Raw genomic sequence first — 26,272 nt, forward strand, 5'->3', positions numbered from 1 at the left:
TAACTCATTTAGTAAATAATACATACATAGAACCTTCTGATTGAGCTGCACTATAAGACTAAGTTGTCTTTATGCCTGGTTGGGGAAGGCTGAGAGGTACTGAAGATTAGATAAAAATTATAAATGAAATTATAGCAGTAACTCTTCTTAAATGGTTGTACTATGCTATACATTTATTCTGGATAATCCTTCATGTGTGTGGCTTAAAATATGTTTTACTTGCTGAGCATGGTGGTGCACACCTGTAATCCCAGCACTCAGGAGGCTGAGGCAGGAGGATCACTGAGTTCAAGGCCATCTTGAACTGCATAGTGTGACCCTGTCTCAAAAAACAAAACACAACACAACAAAATATGTTTTACTTAAAGAAAATTAAAATTATCAACAATACCTATTTTAGTATACAACTAAACTTTATATAAGTATATAAATATATCTACATATATATATTTTGTTTGTTTAAATGGAATCCTATCAGGGCCACCCACTCAGGACCTTCCTACACTTAAAAAAAATAAAAATAAAAATAAATGGAATCCTATCATACATACTATTCTGTAACCTCATTTTTTCCAATTGGTAACACTGTACATCCTCACATTTCAGCAAATAGGAAGCTATGTGATTTCAAATGGTTGTATAGTATTTTATTTAATATACATACTATTATTTATTAAAGCGATAATATTGGTGGACATTTAGGTTATTTCTGGCTCTTCACTGTTGTAAATCACATTTTAGTGAATACATTTGTACATTGCCTGATTTTATTTATTTATTTATTTATTTATTTATTTATTTATTTTTTGGAACCAGGGATAGAAGAACTAGGGACCTTGCACTTGTGAGGCAGGTGGCAGCACCACTGAGCTAAATCCCCGACCCACCTGAATGTTTTTTAAAAGAAATTCCTAAGAGTGGTGTTACTGAATCACAAAGGGTTTTTTCCCTCCTTTTTAAAAAAATTTGGTTTTTTGAGATGGGGGTCTCAGCCTCCTTAGTAGCTAGGACTGTAGGCATGTACCACCATACCTGACTTTTTTCTCTTTTCAGGGTTTTTGATACTTGCTACAAATTGTGACTGTTGGGGGTCTTTTTAACTACTTAAATCTTTCTCTTAAAAATGAGTTAGGAAAGCATTATTCTGTTTAAAATGAACTTTTAGGTATTATTTTACTATTAAACTCACATTTAAAAATTAATGTATATAACTCTCCAGTAAATTTATATTAAATCAAAGAATTGATAATGATTGTAAGTATTATCTGTATCTAGAATTTGTATGATTTTAAGATGGGTTAGAATATTTCTGCTATGAAGAGCAAAGTCAAATGAAAATAGGTTTTCCCTTTCTTTTGATTGATGAAGGAAAACTTATTAAACCATTAAAGTTTATTTACAACTTACAGGTCAAAGAATTAGAGGAGCAACTAGAAAATGAAGCACTGCACAAAGAGATACATAACCTCAAACAGCAACTGGAGCTTTTAGAAGAAGATAAGAAGGAACTGGAATTGAAATACCAGAACTCTGAAGAGAAGGCCAGAAATTTAAAGCATTCTGGTAAAAGTTGGATCCCATGTCTTACTCTTCATTTGTGACTCTCTCAGGCCAATGACAAAACATGGCATATAGTCAGTACTGAATGCTATAGAAAAATACCAAGATTGGCTTTTAAATTCCTTCCTTTCTAACCACCACCACTCAAAATAGCCTGTGTCATCAAATGATTCACAAATATTTAGACTTTTTTTTGGATATAGAGCCTTTCTGAGCATCAGGTGCAGGATTAGGACACAGAGCTGACATTAGCATAGAAAACCAAAAATTTCATCATTTCTCCAAGGCTTCAGAGATGAATGTTCTTTTAGTGCCTATTTTATTTTGTTCACTTCAGAGTGCTTTTTAAAAAAGAATTTTTTTGTACGACCTTCATTTTTGGTGTTCATTCTCCCTTCATCTTTGCTGTCTAATTATACACATGAAATACTTTCTATGCCACACCTAACAATGAAATGGGCAACAATATATATATTAAAAGGAAAGACTTTTAAAACACCAGGGGTTGCTTAAGTTAAAGGATATATTCATTCAGTGCTGGAAGGCTTTACCAGGAATGCGTGAACTGGATTACTACACAGGCATAAGTATAAGTCTCAGTTCGAAGGTAGGTAATTTAAGGAGGCAGGTACATTCCCTTTATAACAGCTTCAATATTCACTTCAGATATTTTGACTAATTTTATACTGGAATTTTGAAATCTGTGTGGAACCATGTAGCCCTTTTTTCCTTTTAAAACTGTTCAATGCTTTTTCACAATGAAAATTTATTACAATTTTATTTTTTTTAAATTGATCCAAAATTAAGAAATTTTCCTTTCTTTTAATGAATATTAGAGTATCCTATAGCCAAAGCCATCCTTATGGTGAAAAGGAGTAGACACTAGAGATATTTGCAATTCAATTTTTTTCTTTAAGTTTATTGGTACACTTTAGGTATACAATACAGTTACATTCATCATTGGGATCTTGTACCTTTACATGATGCATCTTGGTTCTTATTTTTTCCCCATTCCCCTGCCCTCCCTTCACCCCGTCCAGCCTTTCCTATTTACAGAGACTTAATGCATTTATTTAGAATTTGCTGTGTGTGTCTACCCAGCTCAGACCTAGGCTACATTAAGGAGTATGGGAAAATAAAGCATGCTTTTTGTCATCAGATTTCAGAAGTGGTTTGGAGAGATAGATGCATGCGTATGAAATAACTGGAATGTTCTTGGTGTTAAAAGCATAGCCCACACTGCCTGTGTCAGGGCTGAGGGTGGAAGCAAAGGTGGTCACGGGCAGAGGAAGCATTCATTCATTCATTCATTCATTCATTAAAATTCCATAGAACACGTTCATTAATGTTACCTGTTACCCCAGATTCCAGAATCAGCATCTGTCATAGATATTTATTTGACTTATTTTTTGTGGTGTTGGGGATCGAACTCGGGGCATTGTGCGTGCTAGGCAAGGTAGTCCTCTACCACTGAGCTACACCCTCAGCCCTGTGATATAACTTCTAATTGAGCTCCTTGAAGCCAGGAACTATAGTTTGCCTCCAACAGTGCTATGTGGAGGCACCTTCACATTCTTAGTGTTCAGTAACTGTCTGTCTCATTAGTGACTTGAATGAATTGAATGAATAAATTGTATTTCCAGAGTGCTCTTCAAAAGAGCAGAAAGTTTCTGGGATACAGGCATTTAGGAATCTGAATCTGGTTAAAATCAAGGACTCTAGTATTGCAGTTTTTGAAGGAAATGAAGCGGAGGAGCAAAGTATGCAACTATTAAAGTTCTTTACTAAATGTCATCTTTAAAATTAACTCTTGGTCCATACACTTTTAAATTCAACTATTAACAGTCTCCTCGTGTTTGAGTAGTATACTACATTGTTACAAATGTTTCTTCAACCTACTCAGTCCTCACTTCCCACCCGTTAGCCATCGTCTTGAATATTTTTTTTGTTTTTCCAAAATTGTGTATGCAGGAAAAAGATTGTAACATTTAATTTTAATAGATGGAAGACCTTTCTTGCATAAGTGATAAACTAGATACTAAAAAGTTTTAAAAGTCCGTGGTTTCATATTGAAATTTATAATGGCCTCATAAAAAGCACTTGGTTTTGAGAGATTTTGATGTTTTATTCTTTTACATGGATAAAAGATGTTGAGTTGCTTTTTTTCTCTCTCTCGTGAATGCTTGCTCCCTGTGCAGTTGATGAGCTCCAGAAACGAGTGAACCAGTCTGAGAATTCAGTACCTCCTCCACCTCCGCCTCCACCACCTCTTCCGCCTCCACCTCCCAATCCTATCCGGTAAGCACCAGCGGAAGATGCTCACTCTGTACCCGACATTGCTTCCTGTGTGAGAACTTGGTTATGCTAGTGGTATCCTTTGCTTGACTACGAGTTTAGATTGTGTCATTAGAAGGACAGTAAAAAGTATGAAAGATAGCGTTTCTCTTGGAAAAATTTCTAAAGGCTAGCGTATTAATCCTTTTGTGTGATAGGTGATAGACAGACATGCAGGCAAACAGAATGGGCCTTTAAAAACCCGGGTAAAGGGCTGGGGATTTAGCTCAGTGGTTCTGCCGCCTGCCTTGAAAGCACAAGGTCCCGAGTTTGATCCCCGGTACCAAAAAAAGAACAACCCAAAAAACCCTGGAAGGAAATTCTCATGGCCTATATGTTCTGTTGTGGTCTTGTAGACCCTTTGATGCAACGTGAGTGTCCCAAGCCCCTGGAGTTTGATGTTAGCTTTTATCTTAGATACTCCAGTTTTAAGGTTTCTTCCACAACCTTAAGATTTCACTTAACTGTATGACCAAGGACTTTTGAGTGTCTTCAGAATGTTTTCATCTTTTTTTTCTCCTCACTGACTTGAATTTGAAAAGCTTTCGTTTATTTACTTATTTTTAAAATGAAAGTACTAAACTAAAACTTAAATCTGTTGTAAATTAATAATCTAAAAGTTCTAATTATTTTTAATCGTCATCCTCATATTTAAACTTTTAGTTGCTGAGAGAGGAACCTTCTGTAAGAAAAACAGATTATATTTAAATTCTTGGGAAAGGAAATTATACGTTCAGACAGGAATTCATTTTTTCTGAAGCCTAAGGTGACTTGGTGGCCTCGAGAGCTTTTGTTGAGCATAATGTAAGGTAGCGAGATCTGGAATCAAATTTTACCTCCTTTGGGGTCCTGCCTGACACCACCCAGAATTACAGACAGCCTACTTGCCATAGTGACCATGTACCTTCTTGTGTCACAATGTTAGCTGCGTTGGTATAATTTATTCTTGAACAAATGGCATTTAAACTTTCACTAGATTTTTTAGCTTTCATTAACTCATGTGATTTGTTTAATCCTTTCACACAGAGAGGCCATTTATTCGTACTTTGCACCTTTGCTGGTCCATCTGAATAGAATGTGTAGCATGTTCCTCCCACACGACTATGAAAATGGGACTTTGCTTTTTAAAAAATGTTCTCATTACTTTTCCTTACTGAGTAGAGTGTGACATAATCTACTTTAAGCCCTTGAAGTAGTTAAGGCTAAATAATTTTTACACGTGATCTATCCAAGAGTCAATTGAAAGAATTTCAGGTATTTTAAATTCTTTCTCTCCTGGGTAGCTAAATCTGTAGGAAATATTCTGAATTTGACATTTAAAATTGGAAATTCATCACTTTGATCTTTCTCTAAGGTCTAGAATTTTGAGCTGATAAGAAAGGTCACTTCTATGAAGAAGGAGAACTATTAAAAAGCAATTATAATCTTGCTGTTGGCCTTTAATTTTTAGTCTCAGAAATGTTGAGAGCCCTAACATTAAAAGTAAAATATAACCTAAATAGAATTTTTTTCTCAAAGAGTACTTTACAATTATACCGAGAAATGAGCATAAGATTAACGACTATGTACATCTCAAGCATGCACTATTTTATAAGTCTCTTCAAAGAAAAATTGTATTGAATAATATGAATGGCTGTTATTTTGAAATGAATTTATATGACATCCATAATTTTTTAGAAAAAAATACTCTTTGGTGAGGAATACTTTCTTGTCATAGAAATGTATTTATGTATGTTTTGAGTTTCAGTGAACTTTGAAGCCACCAGTCAGGGTTTTCTGACTTTGTCCCTGACCATTTGTTTCACCCTGATGTAGATCATGGATTGAAGAGAAGTGAAGAGCAGGGAAGACTAAGGCTCAGAGCTTCTATAAATGGCTTTATTGTTTTTTCCCTTTCTTTTCCCTCTCTTTTGACCTAGATGAATGATAGGAAAGAGGAAGAAGGCTTGCCGTGGTCATTTTGCACTACAGCAGTGAAAGCAGGACAGGTCCTGGACAAGCGTGGCACACAGGGAGGAGATGGGTACAGTAGTTAGGGTTGTCCAGTGCAACAGGGCCAGCAGGACGTGTGTACAGGACAGAGACGGATACAGATACCTATGAATACAGTCACAGGTCGCTTAGCGATTGAGATACATTCTGAGAAATGTGTTATTAGATGATTTCCTTGTTGCACAAAAACCATAGAGTGTACGTCTAAGGCTGTGATGTCACTAGGTGATACATTTTTATGGGACTACCATCATATATGTAGTCTGTCCCTGACCAAAATGTTACGCAGCACATTACTGGTCCTATAAGAAACTGGCCCGTTGATTATGGGAGGCTGACAAGTCCCAAGACCTGTAGGGTGACTCAGTAAGTGCAGACCTGACAGAGACGGTGGGTGTATAGTACCAGTTTGAGTTTAAAGGCCTGAGGACCAGTGGTGTAGTTCCATTCCAAAGGCTGGTGGGCTTGAGACCCAGGAAGCAGCAGTATTTCAGTTCAGGGTCAAAAACAGGAAAAGCTTCTGTTTGAGATTGAAGGCACGTAGGCAGGAGGAATTCTTTCTTATTGAGGGAAAAGTCAACTTTTTTGTTCAATGTAGGCCTTCAAGTGATGGATGAGGCCCAGGTACATCAGAGAGGCAGCCTGCTTTTCTCAGCTACTGATATAAATATTAATCTCATCCAAAACACCTGCACAGAAACACCTGGAATAATATTTGACCAAATATCTGTGCATTCTCTGGCCCAGTCAGGTTGACACAAAATAATCATCAAGAAGAACACTTCATGAGGAACTGCAAAGATGAAAATTCACCACTGACTTATTCCGTCTTAGAATGACAGTTGCTTGTAGTTTTCATCTATTCAATTGAAATGGTAGTGCGGTGAGGCAACATCAGTCAGCAGTTTGGATTACTGGTCCCAGGTGTCTTGCTCAGTCTCCTCTGTTATGTGACCCTCACCATATCTTCCCTATACTCAAAGCTCTGCCTTGATGGATCATTCTTAATATGACAGATAATTTTCCTCTGGGCACCATATGACTCCAACTTATGCCTCAATCCAGAACATTTTAAGCTAAGATTTTCTGTCATCTACCAAAGTGATTTACTATGACAAACGTATGTTCTTTACGTGTGTAAAATATATACAAATACCCTGAGCAGTAGAAGCAAGTTCCTACTTCATCATCTCTATGTACAGTAATACACACTCTCAAAATATCCTCTCTGAATAAGCAGTGAGCTTGTTCCTCGGTGTGACCCTTCCCAAACCCATCCTGCCTTACACAGTGACAAGTAAACTTGGAACTCCTGGCATTCAGTTGATTAAAAAGGGAAAAATGAACAAATGTATTTCACGTTATTTCATTCCTTACAACCACCACACCCACTTTAACCAGACTTTTATGGTAATCATTTCCGTGCCTCTCTTAAAGAAAAAAATTTTCTGCTTACATTATGTGTAGTGTAGGCATGGAAAATGTATGCTGCCTTTCCTCACTCATCATAAGAGACACTTGTATAACAGAGGCAGGTTAGCTAGAGAAAAGCATAACCCATTTACTTAATTGAAGTTTTATGTGACAGGAGCCTTCAAAGTAAAAAGTCTGCAGACCAGGGAAAACTGTCTTATTTTTATGCTTAGGCTCAATGAAGAACAAATAGCTATGGAGCAATGTGATTGGACAAAAGGGTCATAGACTAATAACTAATGGTCATAGACCAAGGAGGGAACCTAGCAGAGCCCATGTGCTCAGATTCTTCTTGGTCTTTCTGTGTAGCATTCTTTCTTCTTGGCTGTAAGGTAGGACCCTTCTGGAATGAGGGCTTTATGATCTACGATCAGACAAGGTGGGTCATAGGGTCTCTTCATGGCCTGCTGCTACACACAAAGCAGAGGGAAGGTTAGAGTAATATTTCTAGTTTCTGCAGCTTGCCCCAAGGAAGGGGAATTCTAGTCTCTGGGTATCGCTTCTGAGAGAGGGGTGGGAGATAGGAGGCTAGAGGATGGTCAGAGAGAGACTTTCTAAGGTCTTCTAGTATCCTTTAAGGTAGAAAGCCTGCCAAGGAATATTTGTGGGATATTTTGTTCTGACCCACCAAGGTTCCTAAACTGCTATAATATCTGCATGGCCTATTTCTGAACTTTATATAATTGGGATTTTCCTATATTCATTATGTCTTGCCCTTTTCACTTACATTATTTTCTAAGATTCCCTGTGTTGTGCTGTGTAGCAATTCACTCCTACTCACTTGATATATAATTTACTGTATGACTGTCTCAAAATGTACTTATTTGTTGTAGTCCTGATGGACATTTGACTTACTACCAGGGAATTTATAGAACTTCTATATAAACATTCTTGCACGTGTATCCTGGTGCACAAGTGCTTGTATTTGCATTTCTGGATACGTAGTAGGGGAATCACTGGTTTACAGCAGATACCTATGTATATCTTCAGCTCTACTAGATAATGCCAAATTGCCTTCCAAAGTGGTACTATCAATTTTTATACCCTGTTCAGTTTGAAAATTCCTCAACACCAAGCTTTGATGTAATCAGACTTAAAATATTTCTGTGGCTTTGGTAAATGAAAAGTGATATCTTAGTGTGAGTTTAATTTGTGTTTCCTAATAATTAAGGAAGTCAAGTACCTGCATTTTTATGTATATTTAAAACTTGGACATCCTCTCTTGTGGCATTTCAAGATTTTTGTCCATTTTATTCAGGTTATCTGCTGTTTTTTCATTGATTTGTAGAATTTTTAAATATATTATGTTTATGGTGCATTAAGATGGAGGTTTTAAAATTTTAATGTGGTCCAGTTTATCATATTTTGGGATTTATGTATTGATTTTAGTAAATGTACTAAAGAGACAGTATATTTTATATCTAAGTATTTTGTCTACATGGTGCAGATTGAGATTTTTTTTTTCCATTTAGTTTATTGGTACATTTTAGGTATACAATACAGTTACATTCATCATTGGGATCTTGTACCATTATATGATGAATCTTGGTTCTTATTTTTTCCCCATTCCCCTGCCCTCCCTTCACCCCCTCCACCCTTCCTTATTTACAAAGACTTCGTTTCCATTTTTTTCTTTTCTCATATTTTTTTCTTTTCCCTTCTTTCCTTTCCCCTACCAGATTGAGATGTTTTTATATCCATATATCACCAGTAGATAATAACTAGTTACACATGTACTGCTTTTTAATATGAACTGTCTGCTGATTTTTTTCATATTTTCTTGTCTCTTAAATGTATTACACAAATAGCTGTTTCTGAATTTATATATGCATATTGAAATTTTTTCTGTATTTTCCTTTTAAGTATGTAATAGTAATTATAGCAGTCTCCTCTTTCTAGTAATTAGTTTGGTTTTACACAGAAGGGGATGATTCATATTTCTTTTCTTTAAGGTCATAAAAAATTTAATATTATTGAAAGTGGAAAGATGACTTAAATTCTAATTGTGCATGCATCTCCACCTACAGAAGAGTTGTGCGTTTACTGATGATTTAGAATCTATACATTTTACCCGTTGGATCATAAGGTATGCAGTAATCTCCTATTCATCTGTGTCTTTCTTCCTAAGATCCCTCATGTCCATGATCCGGAAGCGATCCCACCCCAGTGGCAGTGGTGCTAAAAAAGAAAAGGCGATTCAACCAGAAACAAGTAAGCATCACTTACATTTGATTTACTGTAAGTGGTTGATGGTGTACAGTTTTTCAACAGTTCACATGTGTGTTGGGGTCATTGTGGAAAGCTTGCTGGAAGAGAAGTTTGAGGAGCAGCTAAGAAGAAACCAGATACCTGAGGTTGTTGTCTAGAAGTGATAATTATGAACACATGCCACTATAATGAGAGATACATCAGGAAATGTGTTTTCATGGAGGAATGAGTGTTTGGGGGTAGCAGAGAGAGAGACATTCCAAAGGAGGGATTTGTGAGTTGCCAAGTTCCTACTGTGTGCTACACAGTGTGTCAGCACAGCCGTTATTTATAGTGTCTTGTTATGGTTCACATTGTGATTAAATGCATGGTGAATGAATGCATGATGATGAATAGAGCATCAAATATTAGATCGTTTGTGACACTTTGGGATTTGCATGTATAATGTAGGGATGGTCTCACTATCTCTGTTATCCTTCTCATGCCAGCAACTTAGGATGGCTCCTAATATATATTCGGTAAAGTTTTCAGAGCTTTGAAGTGGGAGAATTCCTATGACTCCTAGGAAGATCAGTGGAATATTTGTGAACAAAATCTGTGGAATATTTGAGCCATGGTTTTAAAATCTGAATATAAGAAATCATTACAAACATTGAAGTTAATAACTCTGATTTTGACAAGAATGTATTTAGTAGGCCAATGCTGAGATTTCAGTGACATGTCTACTGTTTATCATTTATTTCAATCATTTATGGGTTGTTTATTTTTAACCTCTCTGTGTGTCAGTTTGTGAACCTGGGTAATAGTACAGTAGTCACTTCTTCACAGTTTCACTTTTTGTGGTTTCTGTGGTTTCAATTACCCTTGTCAGGGCCGGGCATTTGGCTCAGTGGTTTTGCTGCCTGCTGCGCAAGCACAAGGACCCGAGTTCGATCCCTAGTACCAAAAAAAAGTCAATTACCCTTGTCAACCATGAAAACATAAATGAAAAATTCCAGAAATAAACAACTTATGAGTTTTCAATTGCTTGTTTTGAATAGCATGATGAAATCTCATATTGTCCTGCTCTGGCCTGCCAGGGTCTGAATCATCCCTTTTTCCAGTGTATCCATGTTGCCTGTGCTACTCACCCTGAGGCAGTTGAGAAGAGCCCATTGTCATAACTTTATTATAATATATTGTTAAAATAGTTCTATTTTATTAATATTGTTGCTAAGCTTTTACTGTGCCTAAGTTATAAATTAAACTTTATCGTAAGTATGGATATGTAGGCAAAACAGTATATGTAGGGTTCAGCCACTCCAGGGGTCTTGTAACATATGCCCTTGCAGGTAAGGGGGAGCTATTATAGTTCCTATTTCATAGGGTTGTTGTGAGAATTCATAGATCTCATATTGTAAAAACTATTTAGAGTAGGACCCAACATGTAGGAAATACTTAAAATATTAGCTAAAAAGTGGACAAGTTACCAGCCACTCTTTGAGAGTGGCAAGGAGATTCCTTACTCAACAGGTTCATGGAATACTGTAGTTAAGGAAATTTCTTTAACTTTCTGATCTTAGGTCAAATGTAAACTTATTTAGCCATAATGTATTCTTTTAAAATTACATACTTCACGGGCCGGGGTTTTAGCTCAGTGGTTTTGCCACCTGCTGTGCAAGCGCAAGGACCCGAGTTCAATAAAAAATAAGTAAATAAATAAAGTTATATACTTCATGATGGTGTGTTTTGTTTTTTAATTCCTTTTTTCAAAAAGCGAAAGAGAAAAGTAATCCTATGGAATTTAAAATTTTAGTTTAGTTTTTTCCAGGTAATAGTAGAAGATATTATTGAGTAGCAGGGTGATGGTTTTATCTGTAAGTTTCTTTCCTTTTTATTTTTGCTTTTAGGAACTAACTTATTTTTCAAGTGAGTCTTGAAATTTAAGCCTCAGTTAATTACATGTGGCTTTCTGATCTAAGACTGACCCTGAAGCACTAACTCAGAGAACATTTGATTTTATTTTCCTTTGGCAGTTCAATAACATTAGACCTGTTGTCTTCATTTGTCCCTTTTCTTTAATCTCCAGTATCCTGCATATTTCTATTGTCCCCCTGATTACATGCTTTTGTGAGACAATTACCAACTGCGTGATTGCAGAAAGAATTACAAAACATACCATGAGCTCTCTGTAGGTGATACTTGCCGGTTTATTAGAACTGCTTAATAGTTTAGAAGTTCATATAGATTGCTTTTTGCTATTTCAAAAACAGGGTCGGCAAGAAAGAAAGCTTGTGCAGCTAACCTAGCGTTGCCCTTGTATTGTGCCTGAGTAGGGAATCTGATAAGAGTGATTTCTTAAGACCAATTAAGCCTTTATATTTGAAAAAGACTGAGAAATTAAAGCATGGTTTATAATCTGTACACAATACAGATAGTGGCACTTCTCTGAATTATCACTGTGATTCTGGCAAGCAAATATAAGAAACTGCTTTAAATTCCTGCTATGTTAGATGCTGTAGCAGATTTGAATGGTGTTGACCATAATTCTCCATCTGTCTGCCTTAATTAGTTTTTGTATGGTGCATTTAATTGGGTTTCAGTCATTCCTTGCAGAGTGCTAATCTGTTTGTAGGCGGTATTCCTGTTGCCACACAGCTCTTCCTAGTCTCACTCAAAATGGCAGCTTTTCTAAAAAAATCAAATGTGTTTTGAGGCTGTTTTCTCAATTCCCAGGAATAAATCCCATACCCATAGCAGTACTTGAATGACAGATTTGGGTTTTATCTCCCCTGATAGTGAATAGGGTCAGCAGAGGCACTGTGTACTACACAATAGATATTCAGATGTTGAATGAGTGAGCAAGTGAATAAATGAATGAACTTCACTCGTTGCAATTGATGGTCTGTCCCCTTGTTGATATTTGTGAGCTATCAGAAGCTGCCCAAGAAAATGCTACTTAAGGGCACATGGACCATCAAAAATGAAGTTTTGTTCTTTCATTTAATGAGTTCTAAACTTCAGTGACCGTATTTCCCATGTTGCCAGGCAAAAGATACTTTTTGATTTCTGAATCTGAAAAATGTTGTTTGGATGTTGAGAAAATTTAATTCTCACCTTTTCAACAGTTTCTTTCTTTCTTTTTTTTTTTCTCTTGATACTGTGGATCAAACTCAGGACCTTGCGCTTGCCAGGCAGGCGCTATGCCTCTGAGCTAAATCCCCGGGCCCTTCAGTAGTTTCTGAGGATGACAACTCTATTGGAAGTGAGGATTATATCAGAGAACCTAGGCTATATGATGAATGTAGCAGTGGCCCCCATCATTGTGGAGCTGCAGAGGTGAGGATAGCGAAGCTGGCAGGACTTTCTCATTGTTCCCCAAGGCATTTGTATACGAGGAATGGCTAGTTGAGGTTAGCATAAGGAAGCCATGATTCAGGCCTCCTTAGCTCAGAGCCTGACACTAGTACTAACTCACCTGGGAATACATTTAGTCACCTGGGAATGACTAAACCCCTCCATTTAGAGGTCAGCCTTTTGGGGTTTAGTCATTTCTACTCAAATAGTAAAAATATTGACAGCTGTATAAAGCCCAAACTTCAGAAGTCAATTGGTCCATAGATACTTGTTGAGTACTTACCATATGCCAGGTAGTCAGGAATCTACTAAAGATGTTACTTGGAAAGTTGTTATGAGATACTCAAATATATTGGCTGTAGTGAGTTGAATGTAGATAAACCCAAGATCTAGAACCACATTAATGGGTGACCAGTGTTCCACAATGTTTCTGTATTTTTAGTCAAGCTATTCTGCAAGGAACACAGACTTCATTATTTTGATTAACAGGTTTAAATTTACTTTGGTTGTGTTAATCTAACTGATATACATCTCAAGAGCTTTATTAATTTTTGAAGCGAGACAATGCAAAGATTAGACAATAGTTGAAATTTTAATCACATTTAATTAATTTCATTTATTGCTTGATCTGTTTTCTTTTTAACATGGACAATTTAAAAAGCCTTGAAAAGATTTGCTTAAATGTTTCCTTTTCTGTGTGTTTCATAAACAAGAGATAACAGTTTAAAAATAGATTTTACCTCTCTGCTGCTTATCTTTTGACTATGGATTCCCTCCAACGAGAAAATACCTCTTTGATCCTTCTTTTCAAATAGGCTTTGGGTTGATTTCTTTGACATAGGACGTACTGTAACTTATAAAAACATTTTTAAGGCAAATATGATGGATTATTTGGAAAATAGGATTTTTAGAAGATGTATGGAGAGATCCTTACGCTGAATGAACAGAATCTACTTTCTTTAACATAAGTGAGACTGTTAATTTCCATCCTACAAATTTGATGTTAATTGTTATAACTCTTGTTTCCTGATCAAAAATCTTTTATTTAAAAAACAAATTATTTTAAAAAGTGCTGCCACCTGGTAGCAGTTAACCTTAGTAAACTGTTCATGTTCTTTGTCTGGGAAATGAATTAGTGCAGTCTCTCTAAGTCACCAAATAGAGGAATTAGCTGTTTTCCTGTAAGCTAAGATGACTTATGTATATGTTCTTTGAACAGCTGAGGAAGTCACAGATCTAAAGAGGCAAGCTGTCGAAGAGATGATGGATAGAATTAAAAAGGGAGTTCATCTTAGACCAGTTAATCAGACAGCCAGACCGAAGGCAAAGGTATGTAATGTGAAACTACATGCTTTTCTTTCCCCTTGAGATTTGCTTTATGAAATGTAAAAATTTGAAATTTGATGAAAGTTTCTTCAGGACTGTCAAATCTTAGGATAAAGCTGTGTCATAAAAGCTTTTCCTTCCTTAGAAGCATGCGCCTGGAGGACACTCTGGCCCATGGTGAACCTAAATCAGCAGAGAAAGCAAGCCCTGTGTCTGCAGGGTGCCGTCCTCTCTTCCTGAGGGTCACTGATATGAACTGTCATATGAAACAGTTACCAACTGTTACTCCCTTTCTTTTCTTTGATCCCTGTTTCTTTAGTGTGAGTCTATCGAGTATGTGCCAAGTACTGTTTTAGGCACTAGAGATAAGACAGTAAACAAAGCACACAAAATCCTTGTCTCCTGGAGGCTTCAGTTTTAGTGAGGGGATCACGTAATAATATTAAAACAGAACCAGGACAATGTAGAACAAAGATTTTTTGGGGGTGGGGAGTACCAGGGATCGAACTTGGGACCTTGCGCTTGCAAGGCAGGCGGTGGCACCACTGAGCTAAATCCCTGGCCCTAGAACTAAGATTTTATATATAAAATCCACTGTCACTTAAAAGAAACACAGCCCTCTAGGATTGGGAAGCACTTCGAGTCTAGTTTCGCCCTTCTCTTTGGTGTGTTTCTGTCACATTTAAATAGTCCCAATAATAGTTTCTGACATTTTTCTTGAAAATATCCTTTCTTTCCTCATTCACATTACATATGAATAAACTTGTTCTCTTTCTTCTTCTTCTTCTTCTTTTTTTTTTTGGTACTGGGGATCGAACTCCGGTCCTTGAGCTTGCACAGCAGGCAGCGAAACCACTGAGCTAAATCCCCAGCCCCTCTTTCTTCTTTTTCATCAAACTTTATGGTTTGGTGTTTTTCTTCTTTTCAAGGACTCCCCTCTTCAAGTTCGTGAATGTCTCTGGGTGTCCTGACTGTATGGTAGAAATTCCAACGTGCTTTCGAAGTTGCTGCTTTGTCACAGGCAGGCCAGATAGCCATACCCCAGAGGAAGGAATAGCCATGGCCAGGGCTGTGTGTGGAAAGAGGGTAGCAAGGGAAGCAATGTTCACTCCGAGAGCTGACTTAGCATCTATAGGACAGAAGTTTCAGCAGCCATGTAGAGTAGGTCTGTCTGTGCCAGTGATCTGGAAGCCATTTTCTGAGTAAAGAACAGAATGTAAAACTGGAAGGGAAGCTGGGTAGAACAGTCTGGCAGGACTGGTTGAGTGAAAGACAAGTGCTGTTTTTGGAGTTGAGGCCCTGGTACTACTACCAGCTTTCCCGTGCTTTTTCCTACACAAAACTGGGTCAGCACCTGCTCTGTCTGACTCACGGGGTGGTCATCAGGATTCAGTGGAATAAAATGTGAAAATGCTTTAAAATTCAGGGTCTGAGTGCCACTTTGAAAAAGAATGCATTTTTTTTTATGACTTTCATGTCACAACTATTATGGAAAGAATAAGCAAAGCCAAACTATTACTAGAGAAAAATGCAGTGTCATAAAGAAACAAAATTAGTTTAGAGGAGAAAAATGTTAGAAACTTCTTAAATCATAAGCAATCAATGTTCTGCATGTACTTTCATTTTCAGAGTATCACTTTGTGCTCTTTCTTTCTTCCCATAACTCTTCTAACAGTTGCACATTATTTAATGTCAATTCAGAATCTGGAAAACAACCGAACAAGGATCAGTGGATGACTGGGTTTTTCGCTGGTAATGCTTAAGCTGTGTAGATGTAGTACTGAATGGCCAGGTCAGTGACTTCTGAAACAAATGGTCAGTGCATGCTCAGTACAGCCTTGTTCCCCCTGTGCCATCAGTGCTTCCTGAAATGTTGCAGTTCGAGAATTCTCAGTCCACGCTCCAAAAGGTTTTTGCAATCAGAACAGCTTGGGTGGCATGGCAGCACTTTGAGTATGCCTCGATGCAGGGCATTTGTTCAGAAGTCCCAGTTGTCATGTGAACAGTTTTCCTGCAGAAGTCAAACTTGCCTGGAGAATACTAATTTAACTGCATATTTTCTAAATTCCTTGATACTATGGATGGTGCTGGCACAGTCGAAATGAGTATCGTAGAGTTCATGCCTGGCACTGAGGGCACATATGATTCACAGGAAACCTGGGCTATGAAAGTGGAATGCAGTAGCCTAATTTTGCACTATCTTCATTTTTTTAAAGTTGCAATAGGAGCTTATTTGTTGTTTTTGGATAGGAGGGGAATATGCATTGCTGTTGATTGCCTCCCATTTTTTGATGAGAGAGACTAGCTTCACCTCTTTTCTGCGACTGAGAAGCTCCAGGGGTTCCAGTCACCATGACTTGCAAATTTTCTCTCCATCTCTATCCTTTGTGAGAGGAATTGATACAGGGGTATCAGAGGTCTTTCCTGAGCTGCTTTTTCATGGGGCCCCAGCCTCAATTTTCCCTCCCTTAAATTAGTCGAAGGATCCACTGGGGCAGACAGGGATTACCCAGAATTTTATTTGAAATTATTTTGTTTTTGGTGTGGCCAGAACTGGGCTTGCAGTGGAGACACCTGCCTCAAATCCTGCATTCCTCACGTCTAAGTTCTTCATGAGATGAAGCAATGAGGCTGCTCCCCTTAGAGGGCCCTTGCTACTCTGTCAGGCAGGGATGCTAACCCTTTCCTGGAAGCCACCTTCTTCCCTGCTCCCTTCTCTGACCGTCCTGTTGTGAGATTCTTGAAACAAGACATGCCAGGCACCTGTAAGCTGGCCTCACAAGGAGCTAGTGGGGCCGAGAGGTGTTTTGCCCCAGTGCTTGCTTTCCGCTCTGCACTGCCTTCTCTCTTCCCCGCCTGCTGGCAGAAGTTCAGTGATGTGCATGGAGAACAGTTTGTTATTAAAAATTCTGAATAATGTGGAATCAAATCTTTAAAATCTGGTATTTACCTGATCTTTTCCATCTATGCTGATAAAACTAAGAGGTTACAAAATAATTACAAGGTAGTAGCACAAGTGCCTTTGCTATGAATATAACTTCTAATTTTCTGTTCTGCTGCCACTGGGGAGCACTAATATGACATGGCTAATATTTTTTTTCAAACCTTGAGCCATAGACCTAGTTAAAAAAATATATAGCCATACATACCACCAATATAGCTACCAATGATTTGCCATGTAAAAATATTTAGTATTTTAAAACTGATTTACTCAATACTTATTTTTCTCTTTATACTTGTAGCCAGAATCTTCAAAGGGCTCTGAAAGTGCAGTGAATGAACTAAAAGGAATACTGGTAAGAATAGATACTAGTTTATTGTGGGTTTATAGTAAATTGGGAAATGAAAGGAGAATATTTTTACAGTCTGTCTCGTTTCATGAATAATTGTTTTTGTTATGGTTTTCTTTCCATTCATTTCTCTTGACAGTTTACTTGATTTTATTTATGGATTCCTCCAGCACATGTGCTAATAACGGATGAAGTAACACTTTGCTCTTTCTGTTGTGAAAGACCGGTTTACACTTTCACCAATGTCATTGTTTCCTGTTCTTGCCTTCTAATCCTGGCTTTGCACCCTGAAGATCAAGTATCTGACCATATGTGAGGATCAGTACATGTTTATGAATAACGGAACTATAGTAGATGGATGATGCTTCACATAAATAATGCTTTCCTTTGAATCACAAAATTGGAATTCTTGACACCTGCATGTAAAGCTGAGCTTCTACCCAAATATGTTTATCTCAGGGTCACAGTTTGCTTTTTCTCACAGCTGAAACAATTATTCCATGAGAAATTGGAGGATAAAAGTCCCTTTCTTTATGTCACTGATTTCATTTTCTAAAGGCAATTCACATTTGTTGGAGAACATACATAATGCCCATCTCTTCCTGTTTCTGTCTTCTGAAATACGGAGTAAATGTCGGCTGCCTTCTCCAGCAGTTGCTGTCAGACAAACACCTCAAGTAAGAAGTGCTCCAGGCAGAAAGCTCTATATTCAGACCCTATTTCAGTCCTGATCTCAGTTATGCACAGTAAGTCAACAAACATGGAGGCGAAAGTGCGGGACTAAATACTCCCCTGTTTGTAGTTACTGTGCTAATTATCCATTGTGTATAGACATCCACATAATGGTGGTAAACAACATTATTTTCATCAAGCCCTCTTTAAACAGTAGACTTAACACAGAATGGCTTAATTAGTTCACTTTAGTTTCAAGTGAGTGGGATTAGCCCTGAAAAGAGGTATATCACTGGCTAACAGTGGTGGTCTACCTACAGAATCAAGGATTAAAACCACTGCAAAAGGATGTGGTTATTATCTAATGGATTCTTTGATCAGAAGATTTTGTTATCCAGTGGGTTCCGTTAAGGAGCATTACCCATGATGGTCCCTTTTGTTGTCTGTGCATTATAATGCTAATTCATATTGATGAAGATGTCCCTAGGGGTGCTGTGAGGTTCCAGAGAGCAGGTCTCATTTTCAGTAAGAGTAAATTGTACTGAATTTGAGTTTTTAAAAATTTGGGTTTGTTTAGAAAATCAGACATTTGTATGAGAAACATATGATAATACTTGATTATCCAAGATATTCCATGCTGTGATACACTGGATGGTAGCAAGCGTGTGTGTGTGTGTGTGTGTGTGTGTGTGTGTGTGTGTGTATGTGACTGGAGAATGAAGCCAGTGCCTTAATTATTCTAGGCAAATGCTCTAACACTGAGCTATACCCCCATATTCACTATAATTTTATGACATTTCCAGGAGAGAAATTTTTGAAATGTATTCAAATTCTAAAAATTTTAAAAACTTTTTTCTCTTTTTTTGACATATTGCTCTTTCTTGCCCTAAATCCATTAGATCTCTTTATCTTATCTGGCATCAACATGTCACTAGGAGATATTTTGACAATATTATTTCTTCCCATTAAGTATTTTAAAAACTGGAACTCATGACTCTGTCCCCTATTCTCCTTGCCAAATGCCAAAATCTCTTCTACCCCCAAAGAAATTCCCTTTAAGGGATAGTAGATCACTTTTAACTCCAAGTCACATAAGACAAAACAAAAACAAAAACACAACCCTACACATTCTTGTTAGAAAGAGAAAGCTCAGCCTGCTTTTTGGTAGTTCTTGCTGGAATTTAGACTGTTAAGATTATCAGTACTCAATAAAGCACATGATGCCAACTGCATAGTCATGGCATCTGAGAAGCATACATGGAAAAACTCCACCAAAACTCTCCAGTTGTGTACTGGTGTGGACAGCAAACACCTGTTGGGAGATACCATGAAGCACATGTTCAGTTCCCTTGTAGGGCTGAAAGCAAGAAGCAGCTCTGTGAGGGATGTTTTTATTGACATGGAATGTGACCCAAGGTATAAATATGACTTAGAGATTTAGCTACTATTGAGATAGTACATATGGAAACAGATCTCTGGTTTGGAGGAGTTGGAAAGCTCTTTTTGTTTTTTGTTTTTGGTACGGGGATCAAACTCAGGACCTTATGCTTGCAAGGCAGGCAGCGGCACCACTGAGCTAAATCCCCAGCCCTGTATTTTTTGAGTTGTATGATTTTTAAAGTCAGTAAAATTATTGACTATTCATTTTTCTGAATCTACTTCCACTAAAGTTTCAAAGCTATTTTGTAGATAAAAATATAAATAATTCACTTCTCGTATTCATACAGAAGTTTTGAGGTTTAGCAGATGAAACCACTCGAATTACCCCAATCATTTAAAAGCCCCTCTAAGTGGCAATGATGATTTCTAAAGACTAAATTGATACACATTAACCTAAGTGTCTCTTTGGATGGCTCTAAAACAAATACAAAATCCGCTTGAAACAAATGCTCTTGCCAGTCTTTTTCAAACATCTTCAGTTTTACAAAGTGCATGAGAATTGTTGAACAGTTAATTTTGCCACCTGAAAATTACATTAGTCAGCATCATGGAGATTTAATGAGCATGGAGACTAAGATTTTAGATGGTCATGGTGGCTTGAAATAGAGTCCGGTTTGGGAATTAGAAGATCTAAATTCTGTGTCCAGCCCATCACTGACTTACTGTGGGCCGTGGGCAAACTATGCAGCTCATGGAGTTTGAAATTCTCCTTGTAAAATGAAGGAATTAGGTAATTTATTAGCTGAGCTCTTTATCATTTCAGTGAAGAGTCATGCAGAAATCTTTTTGTCTTCCACAATTGCCTATATATTTAAATTTTACTAATACAAGTATTAGCTGAATTAAACACATCAGCCAGTAAATGGAAAAAAAGAAATTTGGGATTCAAGGGTTAGAACTTGGAAAGTGGATTTCTTTAGTATCAGATATGACCACAGGGTAGCTTATCGCAGTCAGGAATTTATCTAAATGAAAAACTAAAGGTTGTTGTGGAAGATAAATTCATCGATAAAAGATATCCTATTCCTTTGCCTTGAAATGACTCAGCCTCTTGACATTCAAGTAATGTTGTAGTAGTAGTTTTATAAGTTATGTCAATAGTGATAACCATAAGTTTTCAAATAACTGTTAACAAGTGATACAGATGTTAAGTTTTAAAGAATTAGCAATACGAATGATACAAGGATAATTGTTCTACAAGTGTATCTAAAATGACAGTAGCTTGTCATCTTTACTTTGTCAGTGTCCATCACACCTTACTGTATTTCTCGTCTATGAGTAGATGCAGACCTGTACTGTTAAGCCAAATCATCCTGGTTTTCAATTATAATATAAGCTATTATAGTATTACACATGATGTGATTTTCCTTTTAATATATTTTATGAATTTGTGTAATAAATGAAAAGTAAAAAGAGGGACTTCCAAGGGAGAAAAGTAGCATATGCCTGGTTAAAATATGAGCCTTATCTAAGTATTCCACACATCAGTTGGTTAGAAAGCTGACAACAAAATAATAGAATCTCCTGATCTTTTTAGTCAATTTCCTCTTGACAATAGGCTACTTTTCTATAACTTTCAGCAGATAGGGGGAAAAAAACTTGTTATAAACAAAACATTACAACCTATATCATGTGAAATTTATAACCAGCTGATTTTACAAGGAACTTTGTTTTATAGGCTAAAGAAGAAACACAGGTTACCATGTTTAGCCAGTAGATTTCTTATAATCCTTCCAGAAGTCGGCAGTAAGGAGGGAGTAAGACTAAGACAGTAGCTTAGTTCCAACATTACAAAAGCTGGCATGATTTATCAGCCTTGCTGGGCAAAAGCTGCCTTCGGACTCTGGCATGAAATCTGACCAGTTATACCAGACCTGAGGTTCTTTTATCTTTTGATCAGAAGATAACAGCTCTTTCTTCCTCCATGTGTTCCCAAACTTATGGCACTTAAGCAACAGTGGCCATTTCTTATGGAAAACTTCTAATGTTGGAGTGCTAAGTCAATCCTTACATATAATGAAAGAAAGGTAGATCACCCACATTCTGTATAGACACTTGACTAGAAATGGAGATGGAAAACATAGATCTCCCTCCATTTCGTACTTCCAGAGAGGCTGAGGAGGGAACCACTACATGGGTCGTTGTCTTCTTGGAAGCCGACTCCAGTTGCAGCAGGGGCACAGCTTGATGGCCTCTCGTTTCTTCCTGTGTCTTCTGGGTACTGAAAACACATTCACTGTCTCCTCTGTTAGGAATAAGGAATTAAGAGGCTTCCCTGTATGATTACACCTTTCCTCTTCCACACTGAATTCAAGGTGTACACAGTGCCATCCTTCTTTGCTTAGGACACTGGAGAGCTTTCCGTGCCTCCTTTGTAGCCACTACAGCCATGGTCACCAGGTATGCAGCCAGGGTGCGTCTCCCTCTGAAGAACTGGCCACACTTTTTTTAGTGCTATATGAATTTGAGTTCACTAGCTCAAGGGTGCCATGTCAGAATATCCTTCGAAGGTGAGTTTAATATATCCATTTTCTTCTCCAGCTGAGCAACACACATCAGAATCTTTATTATCCATGGGCAAGTACCTTCCCACTGCTGAATTTCAGTCAGCTCTTCCAGAAGTGTTCTTGTACTGCTGTTCTGATGTGAAGCCAGCAACTACATCATCAGGAGCATCTTCTTAAATGATCCAGTGCTCTGTGTTGTTGAGGATGTGTACATTTAAAAAGTTATATATATATATATACAGCAAGTTTGTTTTGTTTCCTAATCCCATTCAAATTCTGATAATGTTTTGTTGGTTTGATTTTTATATTCCTTTGTATATTGTATTAAGATATTAATCTTTTTGTTTCTGTTTTCACTTTAGGGGACACTTAACAAATCCACTAGTTCAAGAAGCTTAAAATCTCTTGACCCTGAAAACAGTGAAACTGAGTTAGAAAGGATTTTGCGTCGCAGAAAGGTGACAGCAGAAGCAGATAGCAGTAGTAAGCGAGTTTGAATTCTCCACAGTCCTCTTCATCTCTGAAACCTCTTCCTGTAGTCCCTTTTTAACATAAAACATGTTTAAAAAATTGTTATTACCATATTATTTTTAATGTGAGTGAGAAGTATTGGGTGGGCAAAGGGTATTTCTGAATATCTTATAAGAACTCTAATTGTTTTTTAAAATTCATTAAGTTTATTGGCACATTTTAGGTACACAGTATGATGACATTCATCATTGGAGATTTGTACCTTTACATGATATATCTTGGTTCTTATTTTCCCCCCTTCCCCTGCCCTCCCTTCAACCCTTCCACCCCTCCCTATTTACAAAGACTTTGTTTCCCTTTTTTCCTTTTCTCATATTTATTCTTTTCCCTTCTTTCCTTTCCCCTCCCCCTCCCACTTCCCCTTCCCCTTTTTATTTATTGGTTCATTTATTTATTTGTAGATAATCAGCCATATACAGATCCGATTTATTTAATCTGAGATTCCCTAGTGTAAAGACATTCAGGATGGGTTTGGGCAAGAATATAACATCAAGTACAGGCTCGAGAACCAGGTTGCCTGTTTTTGAATCCCAGTTCAGTCCTTTCTTCAATCCCTTTCCTTAGGCAAATTACTCAACTTTTCTCGGTGTCTTCATCTCTAAAGTGATGATAATAAAAGCACTGCTTCATAGGATTATTTTCAAGAGTAAGTCAGTCAATATATAAAAAGTGTTTACTGCTGAGCCAGGCACAAAGTAAGGACATAGTAATTGTCAGGTAAAAGGGCCGAAGACCAAGACCAGACCAGGCCACAACAAGCCTTTATTAGGGGAATAGATCTGCCAGGCCGTCTCTGAACAAAGGAGAGACAAAAGCAATATAGCCGGGGCAGGGAGAGTCTTTTATAGAGACTGAGGTGGGGTTTGTAGGGGCCGAGGTGGGGTTGAGTGAGGTAGTGACTAGGGAATGGAGGAGCCGGTGATGTCACTAGATGGTAGGAGGTGAGCGAGTATTAGGTTACTTTCTAGGCAGGAACAGGGGCATGCTGGGAAGAAGGGTTTATTTTTTGGTGGGAGCAACCATCTTGGCATGATGTCACACAGGGGAGGGGGCAAGGCACAATAGGAAGAGGGCAGCTACTATACATAATAGCTGCTGAGGTAGTGGGAGACCTATCAGTAATTATAGTTTTAGTAATAGTCATACTTTAGTTACAAATGCAAAAAATCATCTTTACTGTTTATATCCATTTATCTTACTGTTTCAGCTTCTGAAACATGTGAATGAGAAATTACAGCTGTGTCACCAACTATAAAAGCACCATGTAAACAAGGCCAGAGCTCACAGCTTATATTTGAATCAGGTAGCCATGTATTAAGCCTCAGAATCTGTTGCAGAACTGACTTTGTCTTCAGTTGTTTTCATCAGCTTGGTCATGGGAATTAGTAGAAGCTCTTGAGGTTTTCCCCTTGTGGCTAGAAAGGAGACTGACTTTGAAAAATTGCCATAAATCATCAGCAACCATAGCTAATGGGCTGAATCTTTTAGACTCAACTAGGTTGATTTCAAATAGTCCATTGTAACTATTTAAAATCTGCAAAAAAAAAAAAAATTGGGGGGGCGGGTACCTGGGATCAAACTTGGGACCTTGTTCTTGCGAGGCAGGCGATGGCACCACTGAGGTAAATCCCTGGCCTTACATCTGCAAAATATTGAGTCATGTTGACCAAATTTAAGTTGCTAGAATATTAAAGATGAGGTCTTGATCATTTTAAACTCTGTTTTTTACATAAGGATATATTCAAACAATTGAATAAATTGGCTTCTTGGATTAAAATGAGCTAAATACCAGCCATACTTGTATTATGAAAAGATGAAAGCTTTGTTTTCTTATTTTTTAAAAAAAACATAGCTATTCAGGTTCTAGTTCAGTCTGCAAATTCTTCTATTAAAATCCTACAAGGCTTCTTTCTCCCTTCCCCAAATAACCGCCTCTCAGAAAAATTAAAGGGGTGCTATAGGATATTTTTTCATAGGATTGCTTTACACATACAGGTGCTTATGTGTGAATCATCATCTTTTTGTGACTTGATCCATGCCTGAGTTATCCTTTCCATAATTCCATCCCTAAAGTATTCCTGCAGGCATTGCCATTTTTTAGGACTCTATAGATGACCTTTCTTTGTTTTTTAAGGAGAAGGTCATTTACTTCTGTTTTGACATGGATTGTATTGTTCTTCCAGAAACATTCTTACTTCACTCATGAATTTGGTCAAATGTACAACACTCACTGTTTCAGAGTTAGCTTTCAGTGGAAGAAATGAGGGAACATTTTCCTTTTGGTCAATATAGAAATAGAATACTGTAATTCAAAGAGTGGAGAAAGTAACACAATGTAAAGGCATAGTGAGAATCTCTCATTTTAACTATTGTAACCCACTAATATACAATTAGCATAGCATTTGAGGGAAGTTAGAATAAAAGATATAGTTTCAGTTAGAACCACTAGTACATGAATAGAAAAATAAGAATTGTCACTGGCGAGATGGAAAAGAAACTTATACTAAGGGAGTAACTTGTAATTGAGCAGATTTTGAGCTTCCTAATAGCCAAGTCAGAAGAGCAGCAAAATGAAAGAAACAAACTAACAAGTTTTCATCATCTAAAAACAAATATCCCTTTTTTTGGTAGTATAAATATTTTCTTAGCATCAAACTGGAAGAGGCATTTACAATGTGAATCTTTCTTGAAAGGTCATGTAATGACAAAGTAGAAATTTGGGGGTAGGGAATGAGGAAGCAGCTAAAGCCTGGCAGCTACATGGCAGGAGTCAAATGACAGAGAGGAGACCTTGGATAGGTTTCTGCCTTGGGTGCACTTGGGTCTCTGAGATTGTTTGCTTTTGTATACAAAGTAAGTGGGAGAGGACAGGAGCTGAGAATGAAAGCGTCATAAAGAGGCAGCCTGAGTTTTGCAGAACTCAGATCTCAAGTTAGTGGGTATCTCCTCAGGGGCCAGGGACATACCACTTGTTTCAGTGTTTCTTCTGGGCTTAATTGATGATGTTCTCTTGCTTTACCTGCCTCAGTGGCCTGCCATATTGACATCTCACAGAGCACTAAGTGCCTCTTAGAAAACATTGTGGCTTAGGCAGGATGAAGTAATAATCTCAGACATTGTGCATTTTTCTTGATTGCTTTTTATATGTAAGAAAAATAGGAGCTCTGGCTCAGCTTACTTCTCTTCCCCCTTTTTAATTGGCTTCAGTTGCTGAACAAGCAGCAGGCGTTGATGTATTCCGAAACAGATCTTGCCTCCCTACAAGGACAGATTGTTTAAAGCTATCTAGTGCTGTAGTCAACAATTGTTCAAGGGCAGAATAGGGCTGATCTGAAGCAAATCTTGAATTCAATTTCATGTTTATATTTTCAGGAGCTTGCTTTCTTTTTTCTTTCTTTCTTTTTTTTTTATGCTTTTTCTGTCTTTACTCCCACATCCCCATGCAACATGAGGCTTAATAAAAGTAGCTGGGAGGAAAAGCCCTTTTCAACTAGAATATTCAATAATGTCACCACCTGTCTGCCCACATGGTTTAGAGGAAATAAGTAAAGAAGTCCGAGACCAATGCTTTGTGGGCTGGGGCTTTTACCACACCAGAAAGGT

The 26,272-nt window shown here is 37.5% G+C and overlaps 2 protein-coding genes across 3 annotated transcripts in view; one reads left to right on the forward strand and one right to left on the reverse strand.

Annotated features, from left to right (window-relative positions):
• Positions 1-26,272, forward strand: part of Shtn1 (shootin 1) — a 96,901-nt gene that overhangs the window by 53,396 nt on the left and 17,233 nt on the right. The window contains exons 10-15 of the mRNA XM_087185250.1: positions 1,410-1,563; positions 3,759-3,858; positions 9,488-9,570; positions 14,123-14,232; positions 17,472-17,525; positions 22,501-22,621. Of these exons, the coding sequence (XP_087041376.1) occupies positions 1,410-1,563; positions 3,759-3,858; positions 9,488-9,570; positions 14,123-14,232; positions 17,472-17,525; positions 22,501-22,621 (622 nt within the window). The remainder of the gene's footprint in view (positions 1-1,409; positions 1,564-3,758; positions 3,859-9,487; positions 9,571-14,122; positions 14,233-17,471; positions 17,526-22,500; positions 22,622-26,272) is intronic.
• Positions 1-26,272, reverse strand: part of Eno4 (enolase 4) — a 90,146-nt gene that overhangs the window by 19,033 nt on the left and 44,841 nt on the right. The window lies entirely within an intron of this gene.

Source organism: Heterocephalus glaber, unplaced genomic scaffold (genome assembly GCF_053883595.1).
Source record: "Heterocephalus glaber isolate CG9 unplaced genomic scaffold, H.glaber_assembly_v1.0 deba00001497, whole genome shotgun sequence".
NCBI classification, from domain to species: Eukaryota; Metazoa; Chordata; class Mammalia; order Rodentia; family Bathyergidae; genus Heterocephalus; species Heterocephalus glaber.